This window comes from Pieris napi, chromosome 10 (genome assembly GCF_905475465.1).
Source record: "Pieris napi chromosome 10, ilPieNapi1.2, whole genome shotgun sequence".
Classification (NCBI taxonomy): Eukaryota; Metazoa; Arthropoda; class Insecta; order Lepidoptera; family Pieridae; genus Pieris; species Pieris napi.
Genome location: NC_062243.1, coordinates 3,735,801 through 3,752,604, shown reverse-complemented (window position 1 = coordinate 3,752,604; position 16,804 = coordinate 3,735,801). Strand labels below are relative to the sequence as shown.

General features: G+C 33.9%; 1 protein-coding gene across 1 annotated transcript in view; it reads left to right on the top strand.

Annotated features, from left to right (window-relative positions):
- Positions 1-16,804, top strand: part of LOC125053362 (forkhead box protein O) — a 92,519-nt gene that overhangs the window by 69,804 nt on the left and 5,911 nt on the right. The window contains exons 5-8 of the mRNA XM_047654703.1: positions 260-523; positions 1,073-1,266; positions 1,563-1,747; positions 2,147-2,435. Coding sequence (XP_047510659.1) covers positions 260-523; positions 1,073-1,266; positions 1,563-1,747; positions 2,147-2,326 — 823 coding nt within the window. The 3' untranslated portion in view covers positions 2,327-2,435. The remainder of the gene's footprint in view (positions 1-259; positions 524-1,072; positions 1,267-1,562; positions 1,748-2,146; positions 2,436-16,804) is intronic.

Sequence of the window (16,804 nt, the reverse complement as noted above, 5' to 3'; positions counted from 1 at the left end):
TTATTAGAGTAGGCGGTCGTAGGTCGTAGAAGTTTTCTTTAGCAATTTTTCATTATTTGCTACGTATAGAAAAACGTGACTATAGAAAAAAATCAATATATAATCTGATCACTGATTACTTTTGGCAAGTTTTGGGTACATTGACTTAGTGACTGAGTGATAAGTAAATTCTCTGCGGTATAATCATGATCAGTAAGTGAATTATAGTCACGTTTTGTGTCATTCAGACCATAATTTTAACGCTTCAATGCTTTGGCAGTAGCACGAGTTTTCAGTTATCACCAGACTTCCGCCAGCGGGCATCGTCTAACGCGTCTTCGTGTGGACGTCTCTCTCCAATCCCATCACTATTACACACGGAACCTGATTGGCAAACCGATTACGGTTCTACGGAATTTGGATCAGCGGATTTCGGATCAGCGGATTTTACATCAAATACAGACTACCAAGATTTTACACAAGACGAATTGGCTGGGACACTCGCTGACTCCATGAAGCTACATGGAGATCCTTTCTTGAATACGTAAGACGCTTCTAGAATTTTAGTGCCTCAATACATTGTTGCGAACACGTCTGTTCTGATGCCTGATATAAAATTGTCATGCATATTTATGATTGCCTTATACAGCTCTATATCGGAGAATGACATATTAAAATCCATCAGGTATCATAATAGACTGACCTTTTAGCTTCGATATTTAATTAGCATCAAATTGCCTTTTATTAGTATGCTTACTTTTTCTATCATATAATTGTTTTTCCAGACCACCAGTTATGAGGTATTTTGGTTTAATAAATATTTAAAAGTGCGGGTTCGAATTTTGTTTCTCGCTTGATCGGATCAAACGCGCAAAATTCCGTTAAAATCGATGCATATAATCGAAATAGTGTAAAAATTTTCTGTATCACTTCTTAATAGTTGCAAGTGTAACAACAAATAATTAACCACTTGACAGAGACCCCAAAACATTTTTAATAGTGTCCTTACATTTAATGAAATTTTAAGGTTATAATTATCTGTGTGGACTATTTCTGACTCGTGAAATGTGATAGTTATTGAATGATACTTTAGGTATGTACCAACAACGTCATCATCGTCATCGGGCGGTAGTTACCGGTTCGCATACACGTGTCCTCGACACCCGCACGGCGGCTGCGCGTGCGCCTCTCTGTTTCCCGCGCACCCGGCACACCCGCACCAGCATGCGTTAGACCACTTTGTTAGACCGCCACCACCTGCTGACCCGGCTGATATTATGCAGACAGGTTTGTCTTATTAAATCTAAGGGAATTTTTTTGTAATTTAATTTCGATTAAAAGCCTTTTTGAAACATATTTCAATTCATAATTAAATTGTTACGTTGCGGGGTGAGATTTATCCTAGTTACAGTGATGTGAAATATTCTTATTTCAGTAATGCATATTTTATCAATATATATTTTTTTCATAAAATTTATTTTACTGTCAATAATATAAAATAATAATATTAGTGTGATTCATTTAAAAAAACTGGCTCATGGGTTCTGGTTTATATGCTCTCATTATAACTTTTTATTTCCCAGAAAATAGTACACAAATGGTGACGACGTCAGATGCAGCCTTAATGAACGGAGGCATGATGGTGCAGACTGGAGCGATGGGGCCAACCACTGTGATGGGTCAAATCATGGGAGCGTTAAATACTGGACTCGCGGAGGATATTAATATAGAGTCGTTGGAACACAGCTTCGACTGCAACGTTGATGAGGTAAATTACAAGTCTGTACTTACAACGTATGTACGTTACGTAACAATTCTTTCTTCGAATATTCAGACAAATGGAACCGAGTATGTTCGCTACATAGAACGGCATCATATTGAGGATTGGCCCAAAAATATTATGAACTTCTAATGGCACATTTTTTTTTACGGTTATTAAACGGTTTTGCCGTCATTGCTGGGGGGATGCTTCCCATGTTATAATTAAATGTCTAATATAATGTCCGCTGTTGATAAATCTACATTGTTAGGGAGTAACAATGTATAGCTTTGGGAAAATTATTTCTTTTTGAGAGCTCAGTTGTGCTGCGTAATCCAATTATTGAGTCCCATTGATACTACGACCAAATCAGCTATATACAAGCGACCTAATAAAATATTTCTCCAGGTCATCAAACATGAACTCAGTATGGACGGCAGTCTGGACTTCAACTTCCCCCAGCAGCACACAGCGATGGCAGCGGAAGCCGAAAGCCAGTTCGCAGCACCCGCCCCCCCGGTCCCCACCACTCTTTCTGGTGGTGGTCAACGAACCCCATACACTGTGGCGCCCTCATGGGTTCATTGAATAAGACTTTTATTGTTGCGTAGTTTGTTTTAATAATTATATGGACAAGTGTCAATTGTTTTAGTGTTAGTAAATGGAGGGGGCGGGACGACATTTTTTACTTCAGAAGGTTAGTTGTTCTCTTTGCAAATAAATAAAAATAAAAAATAGTATGTATTCATAATTTTATTATTATTACATACTTTTTTTTATTTATTTGTTTTTACGTTTAAATTGCTTGTTATTCGTGCCTCCTGTAAATTAAAGATTTATTGTCAATAAAGTCTTTAAAAAGTTATGAGTGCGAAACTAGGTCTTGCGTTTGAGCCCCGGATGACCAAATCACTTCGTAATATGTATATATAAACACTTGCTCTCTCTCACTTGTATCTCTTCTCGTACTGAGAAGAAAAACATCGTGAGGAAACCGGCACGATATATCATTTACTTGTATAGAAAAAGTAAATAAATGTCTTTTAGGGAGCGTTCAAGTATTACGTAACGAATTTTGGGGGGGACCCCCCCTTTTGTAAAACGTTACGATGCGAGGCGGGGATTAAATTACGCGTTATTTTTAATATTATTTTCGACTTTCCAGTACATTACACCACATAATGGTAACTTTTAGGTATAAAGAGTTACTAGGTGATCACGAAACGTTTTACTATATTTGGGTACAGAAAAACGTTACGGCGCGTTACCCTATGTAAGGGAGGGAGGGGCGGTCAATAATCTCCAAAAATTGCGTGACGTAATACTTGAACGCTCCCTTAGACAAGCACTTTCGAGAAGACATAAAAAGTTAAGACTACCCACTAACTGTGTTAACTTATTAGATAGCCTAACGTTTACCAGCATAAAAAGTAAGTTGAAAAACTACTTTTATATGCATTTGTCGCGCTAAAAAGAATGATATGGTTACAATAATACAAACCACAGTGGTTTCCTAACGTAACATATCATGATTTTATTATAATATGCTTAAATAAATTTAAAAAAAAAATGAAAAATTCCGATCACATACACTATTTACAATCAAAATATGTTAGGTGCAGTAGAAACAAATAGTATAAAACTACTTCGGATTCTATTTTCGTAACTTTTTATCATTTAAAACATCTCCACGATTAACTATCGCAATGTAAACTTTAAATCACGTAGCCTTTGTATAGGAGTATATTCGACTTGTTAGTTTAGGCACGTAATCAGGTGTCCTTGGGGATGGCTGGACCTTAACATCCGTATTACATTACGTCTGTATGTAATTATTGTTTAATGGGCTTCGTTACTGACCAGTTTTTATAAAGAATATTGTGCATTAATAAACTCAAACTCAGAATAACTTTATTCATATAGATAAGTACACTTATGAACGTCAACGAAAAGATGTTAAATTGATTCTAAATTTACATTTACTGTTTGCAAGTCAAGGGCAAGAACTGGCAAGAAACTCTTCGCCACTCTTTAATCGCCAAGTTTTGAGCCATACAAATTGTTTGAAATCAATCCCATCATTTAAATAATCGTCAAATGTATAAAAAGCTTCATTGATTAATTTACGTTTAACGGGAGTTTTGAATTTATTCAGTGACAATTCTCTAATTTCACTTGGGAGTTTTTGTAAGAACGAATACAATTTCCATAATAACTGCAAGGCACCAGGTATATGCTCCCCCTTGTAATATTATGATTAGTTGTTAATTGTTATGTAGGAATATCAATATAAAACTTTAGAAACGTCCAACTTCACCGTTCGAGCGAATGCTAAATGCGCACATAGAAAGGAAGTCTATTGGTGTACGGGAATCGAACCTACGACCTCAGGGATGAGAGTCGCACGCTGAAGCCATTAGACCAACACTAGTCTCTTAGTCGTACAAAGTCTTATTACACAAAGTTTTAAATTAGCCTCTTCACACTTGTGAGAGGCTGGTACATTTAGTCGGTAGTTTGTAACATGAGACAATAAATCTAACAATAGAACAGTTAAGAATACAGCTGCAATAAATCGTACTCTCGTTGTATCAGCGATAATCTGTGGAAGTTTCAGCAATCCAATAACTTGAACGTTTCGAGTCCGTTGTTTCGTGAAAATACCGCGGACGTCCTGACCTCATTCCCGTGTCTTGATAGGAAGTTAGTTTAATAGCGTCTGCGCTTTTTAAAGATTTATTACTTCAAAATTTTATATAAATAGAGGAGATTTTAAGATAAATACCATGACTTTGACAAACTATTAAACGCTACCGTAAAATACATAATATGTGTATTAGTAATGAGCAATGTTGGCTAACGCCCGAACCCAGTAACCTATCTCAATCCATAATCCACCATCTGAGATAGTAATCTGAATCCAAATGTTGTAACAAGTGTGCCAATAACCAATCTACGGATTGTAATAACCATCTGTCGATACAAGCTATCCATGGGAGGTCGTATCGGTGTCTGTGGATAGACCTTTTTATGAAAATGACAGTTGACGAAAGCTCGATTTCAACAGTTAATTATTTTAACAGATATTTACTTACAACAGTTTTTTAACTAATTAAAAAAACTGTTTGTTATGTTTTAAACATAACAAATGTATATTTTAATGTTATTTGTACGGTTTTATTTACTTTATTTGGTTTACATTGATTATCAAATATGAGTGAAAACTCGGTAAAATGGAACGACAAAGAGCATTTTATCATATCATAAAAGATTGTATATAAATACGACTTTAGTTAGACACATGAAACTCATTTTCCAAACAATTTTCCGTGTCCTTCTGACGATAATACCACAAGTAAAAAAAGAGTTTGATTAACTCAGTATTTTTATATGTAGCACAATTTTTTCTATCGTCGAGCGGGGCATTACCGAAACCCATTGAGACAAGAAAAAAATCCAAGGCGAGGCCATGATTTTGTCTCATTCAAGTTTACGACGCAAATTACGAAAAATAGCTACGTCACTCATATTCTCGTCTTTGTACGTGGATTATGACACGTGAGGAATATGGAGATAGCGGCATAGTTTGATATTCCGCGGTACAGTGTATTGTTACGATTTGCTCAGAAATTATGTAGATGTAAAATTTCTTACGCGCCATTGGTAAAACGACAATTATTTTCGTACAAAGGAAACTAACGACTCCCTTAGTTTTTAGATTCCATTTTTGAAATAAATGTTCTATTAATAAAAGTACTTTTCCGTTACGCGGAAATTAAATTATTCGATATTGTAATCCTATTTCGTCAATTGAGCGTAGGAGCTATTTTTGATATCTGCTTATACAGCAGATAAAGCTTATCCCAATTTGCCAAAAAGATTTTTAATAATTACATATTCTTTCTATAATTCATAATGATAAGTCATATTTTTATTACGCGTGTAAGAATCATCTAGAATTTAACGCTAACAAGCGGTAATTATTTGTAAAATGACTTAAACCGTTCCGATAATTATGTCGCCTTAATTACTATAGTTAAACCAGCGGTTTGGATTATTTCTATAGAAAACTGCTCGTCATTTGTTCGGTATGAATATAATTAGATTTGTATTGAACGCGGACGTGATTCAATTTTACCACTGAACGGTCGCATTTGCGCGCTAATGAGACCCACCGATAATTAATCATATAATTTTTCCGTCCTGGAGTTATCGTCGCAGAATAACGAAAAAAATCTAAACCATACCTCAAGGCGTTAATGACTTGTTTTTAAGGGGTTGGTATTTTTCTTAATTTTAAAGTGTTAAATGGTGTGGAAATTTACAATTAATTTACCATATTGTCATTGTACGCGTATAATTTATTGGTCATCATAACAATCAAATATACAGTATTTAAAATTTTATTAACCTACATAGTAATAATAAAAATAATTTAAAAATTAATAAAAAGAAAATTAAAAGAAATTTTAAAAGTTGGGCCCTAAGCAGTATACCTTTAATGCCGGCAGAGATTCTTCGCTGTATTGCGAAACTTATCCATTGAGCAAGAAAAGCACAAGCTCTGGAGCCACCGGTACTATCTACCAGACGCCAACTTAAATCTTTAATTAGCGCCTGTGAACTTGAACCCCACGGCCCAAGAGTCTCTACTCCAAAAGGAACAAAATCGAAGTTGGAGGAATCTTCTTACGCGTAGTATAATTTTGACATAACTTTACGAGGATACAGTTCTGGTCAGGGTATTAGCAGATAAATATTTGATAGGATTTTATTAAAATTTGATATTGAAATATTGCCATTCCAAAAAAAAAATGAAAAACATACAAAAATGACGTATATTATATATATTCGACTGGATTTTGTAACATTGGTGGATAATTGGTCGGATTTGAATTATTGATATTAATTATTCATAGCAAAAGAAAAAAATATTATTCGTCAAATATTGTAGCCTGAAAGATATATTTTATTTACTTTAAATACCAGAAGCGATAAAAGTATCTATTTTCATTTAGTAATCAATTTATTACTTACCAAATGTGCATTTAAAATAAATTATCAATTTTTATTCTAGTTATGGTTCACTATTTTGGCTATAATGGCTTACACATAAGATATAGATATATAATGTGGTGGGCTTTTAATTGGCTCCTAATTTACATTACATATGTGTAAGTCTAGCGGTTTTGGCAGCGCACGCCAGAATAGCTCGCAGATGGTAGATTTTTTCCTACTTACTTGATATTTTGGACAATTCACACAATATCTTTATAAATTGTAGCCTATGTGTTACTCTGATGTATAAGCTATATTTTTGTAAAATTTCATTAAAATCCATTCAGTAGTTTATACGTGAAAGAGTAACAAACATCCATCCATACAAACTTTCGCGTTTATAATAGTAGGATGTCAAACGTGCTTCATCTTTAATGTCTGTTGAACTTAATGTGATTGCTCCTATTTCACCATGGTTTCTGCTGATAGAGCCTTGACATTTGCTTTTATTGTTATGATCAATTGGTGTATGATGTAATGGAGTAAGGGTTACAACTTCTTGTAAGAAGAACCTTCTAAAATAAAAATGCAATTTAAAAGTCGTCGGGGCAGTATTGCCAGTTCTTCTCTTATGTTTTCGTTTTAAGAACTCGCATTAAATGCAAATGCAGAATTATCTAACTAAAGGTACTATGCTATATATATGAATAAATTCAATTTTATTTAAAAAAATATTTAAACAAATTTAATATTCGTAAGAAACGTCTCGTAATTGAAGTCGACGTTTTATTAACAAGCTGATTTTCATAAAGAGCCGTTTAAATTTCCAAACTCATCTTGTATTCTGGGCGGGCGGCGACGTAATTAGGTAGGTCCCACCTTTACACACGATTTCTCGGCACTTGTTAAAAGTTTTCAATTGCGTTACGAGGGTTCTTAGTTCCTTACCAAATTTATTCATTATATTCCCCTTCTTAATAAAATGGACTTTGCTCTTTTTATCTAATGCCGTGATGATAATTTAATTATTATTCTCGAATTTTCCATATATTACCTACAGTCTGTACTTATGTATTTTTAGTAGCTTAGTATGTAAAATTTCCCAATTATACTACCACTTATTGGTAGTTGTATGTGTACCAATCGCTTGGCAATGCATTTTATTGAGATAAAGACACACAAGTATGTGTGTGTGTCACGTGAAATAAACGCAGAAAAGTCTCCAAAAAGTACATATTGAAGTGTTATGGAAATACGCACGTTATAGAAGTTTCCTTGCCAAAGTGTATTTTGTAATATTCCAAATTCAAAAATTCGTAACCTTTGATAGCGCTCCAATTTCAAAATCTCACCCTTAAAACTTTTCTAATTTATATCTTATGTATCGTAGATCAACACGATTTACATAAAGCATTTTTACATTCCATCGAAGTTTTCTCGATGAACTGCGCATATCAAATGGCTGGCTCATTATAGCTTGACAGCTTGTGGCGAGTTTTATCGGTTATTTAAATGAGCCAACATAGTTATGCCTGTCAATCCTGTTTAGATTTACGCGTGGAACGTTTCATATTTTGGCGTATAAATTATTTTTCCATATTTTTACTACATTTTGATTCTTATAATCCATATGTTTTAACTACTTGCATAGAAATATTCTATAGTTACCCCACAGATTCCTCCTCATTGATATGGTTATAGTGTGATATTATGTATCTTATAAAAAACCCTACAACCCTTTCGGTCTGGGTCTAAGATTTTTGTATCTGTTCTTCTGTGCCTGCGCACCATCGACTTTTTGGGTCTAAGGCATACCGATTGCCTAACGATGTTTTCCTTCAACGTACGAGCGTTACATGTGGACAGAAAATCCATTTGTGCAAAGCCGGGGTTCGCACCTACAACCTTATAATAAAAGAATAGTTAATATTACCAACTTGCTTGACGTTGTTGAAACAAATATAAATTAAATATAGTTTTGAAATTCTAAATTCAAAATATCGTAGCTAACTAGATTAATCTCGCAAAGTGTATTTTTATATAAAATTTTGCTTTAGTCGTGCAAAGTGTATTCGAAATATTGCCAAATTTGAGTCACCACGAGGGGCTTGTTATAATTTTGTTGAATGTTTTAGCATTCTTCGCCGATGTCGACCGGCACAAATTGGATTACGTGACATTGCCGCGCTAACGGTTTTATTATTTTATTGCTCATCTCCAATGGTCCAAGATCCCAGGGCCGCCAGACATCACGTATTTTCTGACGGATGAAATGTGGACGATTGGGTAGTGTAAGTATGTACTATGATCGTATGCCTACCTGCTAGCTTGGTCAAACGGCCAATTTCCAGGTATCAGGTAATTAAGGTACACAAAAACATTACTTACTTCACGTAAATTCTCATGGCTGATTTTTATATATGTTTTCGAGTGTATAGTTAAAAATAAATTGTCAATACTCCCAGACACTTTCCGTCGGCCATATTGCTTAACAGACGCTTTAAGGGTCTCAAAATAATTAGTCAACTTCACGTAAATTCTGACGCTCCATTTTTATATATGTTCATCCGACAACTATTTTAAAAGCTTTGACAAGAAGACAGACCGATCCAAGGGGCCAATCATCCCCTAAACTAAATTTTAATATCTCTATGAGTGAGAGAGCATTATCTACGCGCATGAGACTGAGTGAGACCGACTGCGCTGTTAAAGCCATGAAAATTACTTGAAAAATTATTATTATTCAAAAAGGGCAAGCAAAAGCCGTTTAATATTTTGAAGAAAAATTAAGAGTACCAACAAAGCATTTCACCGTTTTGGTACGTTGGATTTTGTTGGTGATGTAGATGAAGAAGAACGTGTATTCAACATAATACAAAAATTTATCTGTGATGTTTACAATTTTCCTGGAATAATTGATGTAGATGCTGCCAGACTATTGTTTATCATTTACATACATGATATCTGATATAAATGAAGAATTCAATCGAAAGAATTTAAGAAACTTCGATGCCTGTAACTTACCACCTTGTAAAAGTGAGCTTTGGCAACAGTTTCGACGGGCTAGCTTTGGAACAATGCAAGTATGAAGATGATAAATATTTTCAACCCCGAAAACAATGGCTGGACACTACAAGATGGTAAATATGATTTTCATTGGTTCGATGGAGATCAATTACCGGGTTTTGTCAGTGAGTCGCTGGAAGAACAATCAGGTAAATTATTTTCGTTTCTCATATTATTTGTATCTTTTTAGTTTTTTCAGACCTTCATTGTTTAACTTGTTTTTTACAGAGGAAGAAAATAAGGATAATGCTGATGATGACGATCACGATTTAGATATTCAATTTCAAGATTGATATTTGATGATGATGATAATGAAGATTAAAAGCCACTGTTAAGAAATATTGAAGAATTAATATTTTTCCACTTTGTTTCCAAATTTCCAATAAATAATTAATTAAAAAAATTGCTGCTATTTAAATATAAGTGGTATTTTTAAAAAATATTTTTTAGTTCTAATTAATAAATTGAAAAAAAAAAAAAATGTCGGCTAACTTTAGTATTATTTATTATGTGTCAATTTTTTTCTTATTTTTGTTGCTACAATTTACTGGTCAACAAAAGTTCTAAAAATTATAAAATATCTGTTCAAGTAATTTTCATGGCTTTAACAGCGCAGTCGGTCTCACTCAGTCTCATGCGCGTAGATAATGCTCTCTCACTCATAGAGATATTAAAATTTAGTTTAGGGGATGATTGGCCCCTTGGATCGGTCTGTCTTCTTGTCAAAGCTTTTAAAATAGTGGTCGGATGAACATATATAAAAATGGAGCGTCAGAATTTACGTGAAGTTGACTAATTATTTTGAGACCCTGAAAGCGTCTGTTAAGCAATATGGCCGACGGAAAGTGTCTGGGAGTATTGACAATTTATTTTTAACTATACACTCGAAAACATATATAAAAATCAGCCATGAGAATTTACGTGAAGTAAGTAATGTTTTTGTGTACCTTGATTACCTGATACCTGGAAATTGGCCGTTTGACCAAGCTAGCAGGTAGGCATACGATCATAGTACATACTAACACTACCCAATCGTCCACATTTCATCCGTCAGAAAATACGTGATGTCTGGCGGCCCTGGGATCTTGCTCTACAAACGATTTTAGCGAATTATAACCAAAATACTAATTGCAAGTACAAATTATGTCTGGCAAGTGTTCTGCGGTGGAATTTGCGCCAAAATTAATTTCAATAACGTTATAGTACGAAGTTCTGAGACAATGTCTCCGAGCGCCGTTATAATATTTTGAATTTATTGGCTGGTTACTCTAAAATTTGTCATTAAGAAAGAAATAAAAAACTTTAGAGGTGTCAAGGGACACCCGGATGGAACGAAATTCCTTTCGATTAATTTATATGTTAATTGGTATTATAACAGTCTGATAAATTTTCTCGACACCAATCTTACGACGAAAAAAAAAAAGCCAACATCACGAGGTGTTCTCAGGCGGTCACCCATCCAAGTACTGACCTCGCCCGACGTTGCTTAGCTTCGGTGATCGGGCGAGAACCGGTGTATTACAATAGCAAATAGCAAAAAAGTGTCTTTTCGTAAGAATTTATTCCGTCTAACCCCCTTTCACAACGCGCGATAAGGAACTTCGTTCCAATAAAAGTAAAGAAAGAATAAAGAGCATTCTGTTAAACGAGCTGGCTCTGGATATCCATAGTTGCTCCCCTCACACATTAAAGGCGATTTTCGTTTAAAGTTCATTTAAATTATATTATTGTTTTGCTTAATTTATTTTTAATATTTCTTACATGCTATGTTTGCCTGTAAGTACTTGACATAAACATTATATTTTATTTTTCTTTTATCAATGTATCAGTGTGCCGAGAGTTGGCAAGCTTTTATAAATAAATAAAATAAATATAAAAAGATATTTTAGTGCTCGCCATGGACACTAAGATAAGACTTGCAATCGCAGCGCGGCTTGGCCGTGAGCCTCACTGGAAAGTCACAAATTTTAATTTACAAATTTAACTTGAAATTTCGAAATGGTACATTCATGATGTAAATCTACTATCCATTTCGTAAACTTAAATACCTCAAGCATCAAGTGTCAAATTGCATATAAAGAGACAAAAAATTTATCGAGCTTTATGTTAAATGGTCCGTTTTTCATTTATTTCGTAATCCTACTAGACAGCCAATACCTTAATTATATTTAAAAAAAATAATTATACTTAAGATATAGCATAAAAAACAAATCAATAAAAAATCTTAAATGCATTAAACTAAGTAATACCTAATTCGGCTGTGTTGTGTGATGGTGTAAAAGGGAGCGTAGTGTACGTGAGGGTGAGTTTGTGGGGTATGCTCATGATGCAGGTGATTTAGCGCTATGGATATAATTTTTTAAGCATATTCCGCGATAGCTTAAATAAGTCAACGGCTGTGTGATACAAAACTGATAGCAACTGCTAGATATATTAAAAATTAAATTATTTTATTATCATGCCCCCTGAATTTGAATTTTACAAAAACGAACGCACACCTCTGTTACTTCCAATAGCTTAGGCGAAATTCAGATTTTGTACGCGAACCCAATCCTTACTACGTTTATTGATACATATAGCCATAGTACGGACCCTTTGTTTACATTTTCTACATTCTAACGAAGTACATAAAGTTATTACGAGTCCTTAAACCCATTTAGCGATTCTTAGAAAAAAATGGACAACTTATAACGTAGCAAAGCGCATGTGTAACTTAAAATAATTATCGCATAGCAGGTGGAGAGTTTTTAATTTGTGTTATACTATTTATGGTACAAAGAAGCTTTGAAAAGCTTGTGAGCTTGGTGAATATTTTTTATGCGTAATCAGTAATTACTTAGCTTAGAACTTCGACAGGTTAATAAGTATTTATAACTACCCCTTGGTTATGTTTAAGTATATATACACATAGATAATGTACTTTACCGGCCAAATTATTTTGCTGTAATACGATACATTCTCGTTTATATGCGTAACATGATGTGTTAATGATAAAGGATAATTGACGAGAATTAACTTCGGTAGCGGTTATTGGAGGGATGTTCAAATAAATGAAACTCTTTGTTTGAAGTTAAGTGTCAACTGTCTTTAATCGTTTACAACCTGAAAATTGGGGGAAGTGGGGTTGCGACGCTGGGCTAACAAAAAAAAAGGGTGTGTGTACTTATGTACGCGCGTAAGAAGTTATACTTCTTTGGCATTATAAAAAAATAGTTTTTGATTGCATGCAAAAAAATAATTACAATTAAATAATCAAACACTGGCAAAGGAGTCATAATAGTCAATAAATTTCAGTTTACATTTGAAAAATTAAAATATTTATTATTATTCTCTTACATTAAGGGTAACATAAATTCTATTATTATTCGAATGTTGTTTTTACATTATGTCCAATGCCGTAGCATCTTCCGTGGGCAACTTCATTCTGTTAATTTTGTGTAACGGTGCGCGTGCATCGTAAAATTTCACTCTCATCAATTTTTCATAACGCGCCTAAAGAAGTATAACTTCAAAAATTACTTGACCCATCGTATGTATGGGTTCTTAAATCTAAGTGACAGATCCTATAAAGAATATAGCTAACAGCTCTCAACACATCTGCTCATAGTCTAGCTGACTGATTGCAAGATAAAGACTTAAATATAAAAAAAAAGAATATAAGTGTAGTCGACCTATTGGACATTATCGGTAATGAGAATGTTATGTTACAATTTATGAGTGTATGAAAAACTAAAGGGCTCATTTATTACTAAACTGACGTTTTATAATTTATTAGCTACAAGCGTAAGATAATTGCTAACATTTGGTTTGCGCGTCCAATGACTAACTGAAATAAATACATACATATGTGTAAGTTAATTAATGTTAGGTTACATAACTCGAGTCAAGTATATTATTATGAAGCGATATTTATAACACTCGCGAAACCTTAGACCCAAAAGTAGACGGCGTGTGTCGGGCACAGAAAACTGATCCCCTACTTGTCGATAGAAAATGCAAATGATCAAACCAGATACAGGGTTATAGCGCCACTTGTATTTTTTTTTTTGTTATATAATAACTATATTTAAGTAATTTTATCAATAACAGCAAATATGCTGCCCTGAAGTTGTAGGTTCGTTCCCTGGTTGTGCAGCAATGGACTTTCTTTCTATGTACGCATTTAACATTCGCTCGAACGGTGAAGGACAACATCTTGAGGAAACCGGCTTGCCTTAGACAAAAAAAATGTGTGCGTGTACTAGGTGTACACACGTAAGAAGTGAAACTTCTTTATGACCTTATTTTTCGAAAAATGATCTACTATATGCAACTTAACGAAATTGGTTAAATAAAGTTTAACAAAAGGCTTTTATTATCAAAGACATGAATACTAATACAATTATTTCATTTTACCTTATTACTACTAAGATTATTAAAGAATTTCATTAATTGTAATAGAATTATTACTATCATTGTTATCGTTATTATATATTTTTGTTATTAATGGCTTCGAATCTCTTCGGATCAACCGTGGTAGGGACAAGAAAAAGATGGCGCGGAACCGAAAAACGTGATGATTTGCTACAAAATTTCTCCCATACGTCGATAAAGAACTTTCATTCCAACGCCGATAAAGAAGTTTTACTTCAAAAAGCAACATGGCGCGTAACGGAAAAATGTGACGCGTAACGAAAAAATGTTACACTAAATTTTTTTCCAACCCCGGTAAAGAAGTTTCACTTCAAAAATTCGATAGGAGGCTGATCACCTACTTGCCTATTAGATTGACAAATGATCATGAAACAGATACAGAAATCAGTGGCGCTTCAACCTTTTAAGGCCAGACCAGATTTATGTTTTATTTATAGACTTAGATCGAGTGCAAGTCGTTAAAAGGAATACAATGCTACCATATATTTCTTACTAGAAAAAATTTAAAAGAGTCCAAATGTTATACGTCATGTTACATTGTTTCAATTATCTAAAAGATCTCTATGTAATGAAATGCAAGTATAGCTTTAGTTGAAGTAGAAGAATTTTAATAGATATCGTATTAAAATGTTTAGTAGGTTTTGACTTAAACTACTAATTAACACACAATTTCCTTTATGTAAACTAACCTGTCTATATTTCTAATTTATAAAACGAAAACATCTTTTAAAACTTTTAAATACCAACCTTAAATTAAATTGGCGTATCAAATTGTTTACTTGCTCATCACAAGAGCCCAATGAGCAGAACATAGAGTATTTACTGTACACATTTTATTTATTTTATACTTTTACTATCATGAAGAAACACATATACGATTACTTATAAACGTTACTTAAGCCTACGTTTAAAGACTAACCAAACGAAGAAAGCTAAGACTCCTGCTGACGTTCTTCGTTCGATGCCTTGTCGTTTCGTCTCGTTTACAAATTTTATTACATAGAATGCCATTGGCACTTCATTCCTAAATAGCTTTATCCATTCACTTAACATAGGTCTTAGAAAAATCTAAACCATTAACCATACCACGTTAGCTGGGCGGAAGGCGTGGTCGCCCCGCCCTCATGCAACAAGTTGCTTCAGACACGCCTTCACAGACTTCAGAACGTAAAGTGAATACAATTGATTTTTGAATAACCATTTAAGAAAGTTTATAAAATCCAAGTAGTAGATTGATTCTTATTTGTAGTGCGTAAGACGCTAACAATGTGAAGAAGTTGAAATCCTATACAAGCATAGAAATCATATTTGGTTTCTTTCGTTCATTGATCATAGACAATTATTCACCTTTGAGCTCAACCATGAATTTTACACTGAATATCTTATATACTGTGCCCGAAGAAACTTGCTATGACTGTACAACACTCCAAATGATATAATTCACAGTTTTTACCTCAATACACTGTTCAAGTGTCTTTTATATAGAGAAAACCACAGCATAATATAAATAATAAATAGAAAAAGTTTCAGAGCTTTCCCGTAGCTATAAAACAGCTTAAAGAATCAGAGATAGTTTGAAATTGTCAAACTAATCCTTATTTAAGTTTAATTATCAAAAAATCATACATAAATCTTATTTTTTCTACGAATTGTAAATACCTGCCTGCTTATTTACTTCAATATAAAATATTGGGTTTTCATACCACGTTCGCGAATGTTAAAAAAATTCAAAATCTACTTTCCTCATCATTAGAGCCCTTTTGGCCTAGTGGCTTCAGCGTGCGACTCTCATCCCTGAGGTATATGTGTGCATTTAACATTCGCTCGAACGGTTAAGGGAAATATCTTGAGGAAACCGGCTTGGCTTAATCCAAAAAATTCGACGGTGTGTCAGGCACAGGAGGCTGATCACCTACTTGCCTATTAGATTGACAAATGATCAATAAATAGATACAGAAATCTGAGGCACAGACTAAAATGGTTGTTGCGTCATTAAGCTCATTGGAATTGGATCTTGTAAAGTATTAATTCCAGTGAATTATAACATTTAGTCAGAAAATTCAAAACCGTTATACCGTATCCGAAATACACTCGAGATTGTAAATTACACCATTCTTATCAGAGCCATGACCACAATCAACAAAATCTAGAGTATCTGATATTACGTCCATTGGCCATTGCATTAACGTACATAACATGAAAATGCAACCAAACTTGGTTATCATAAATCTTTTTTACCTAAAGCAAAGTAAATAAATTCAAAAAAACTCTTCGCTCTACTTCGCTATATTGATCACTTAAATACCAGGGTCAAAGCCAGCTTCTAGGGATTACAAGCGAACGTTTACAAGCAATTTTATACGCAGGATGGTGGGAAAAGAGAAAGAGCGGAAAGATGGAAAAAAATTGCGAAGAAAATTTTGTAAGAGTTCACTTTTATAGAAGTCCTAGTACTAGTATTTCACTATTTAATGTAATAAGAACATACCTAATGTAACTAAGAATAAGTGTGTATTGTGTAAGTATCGGGATTCAGCGAGGAAAGCCACATTAAAGGTACACTGCCACAGGGACCAAACTTTTTAAATT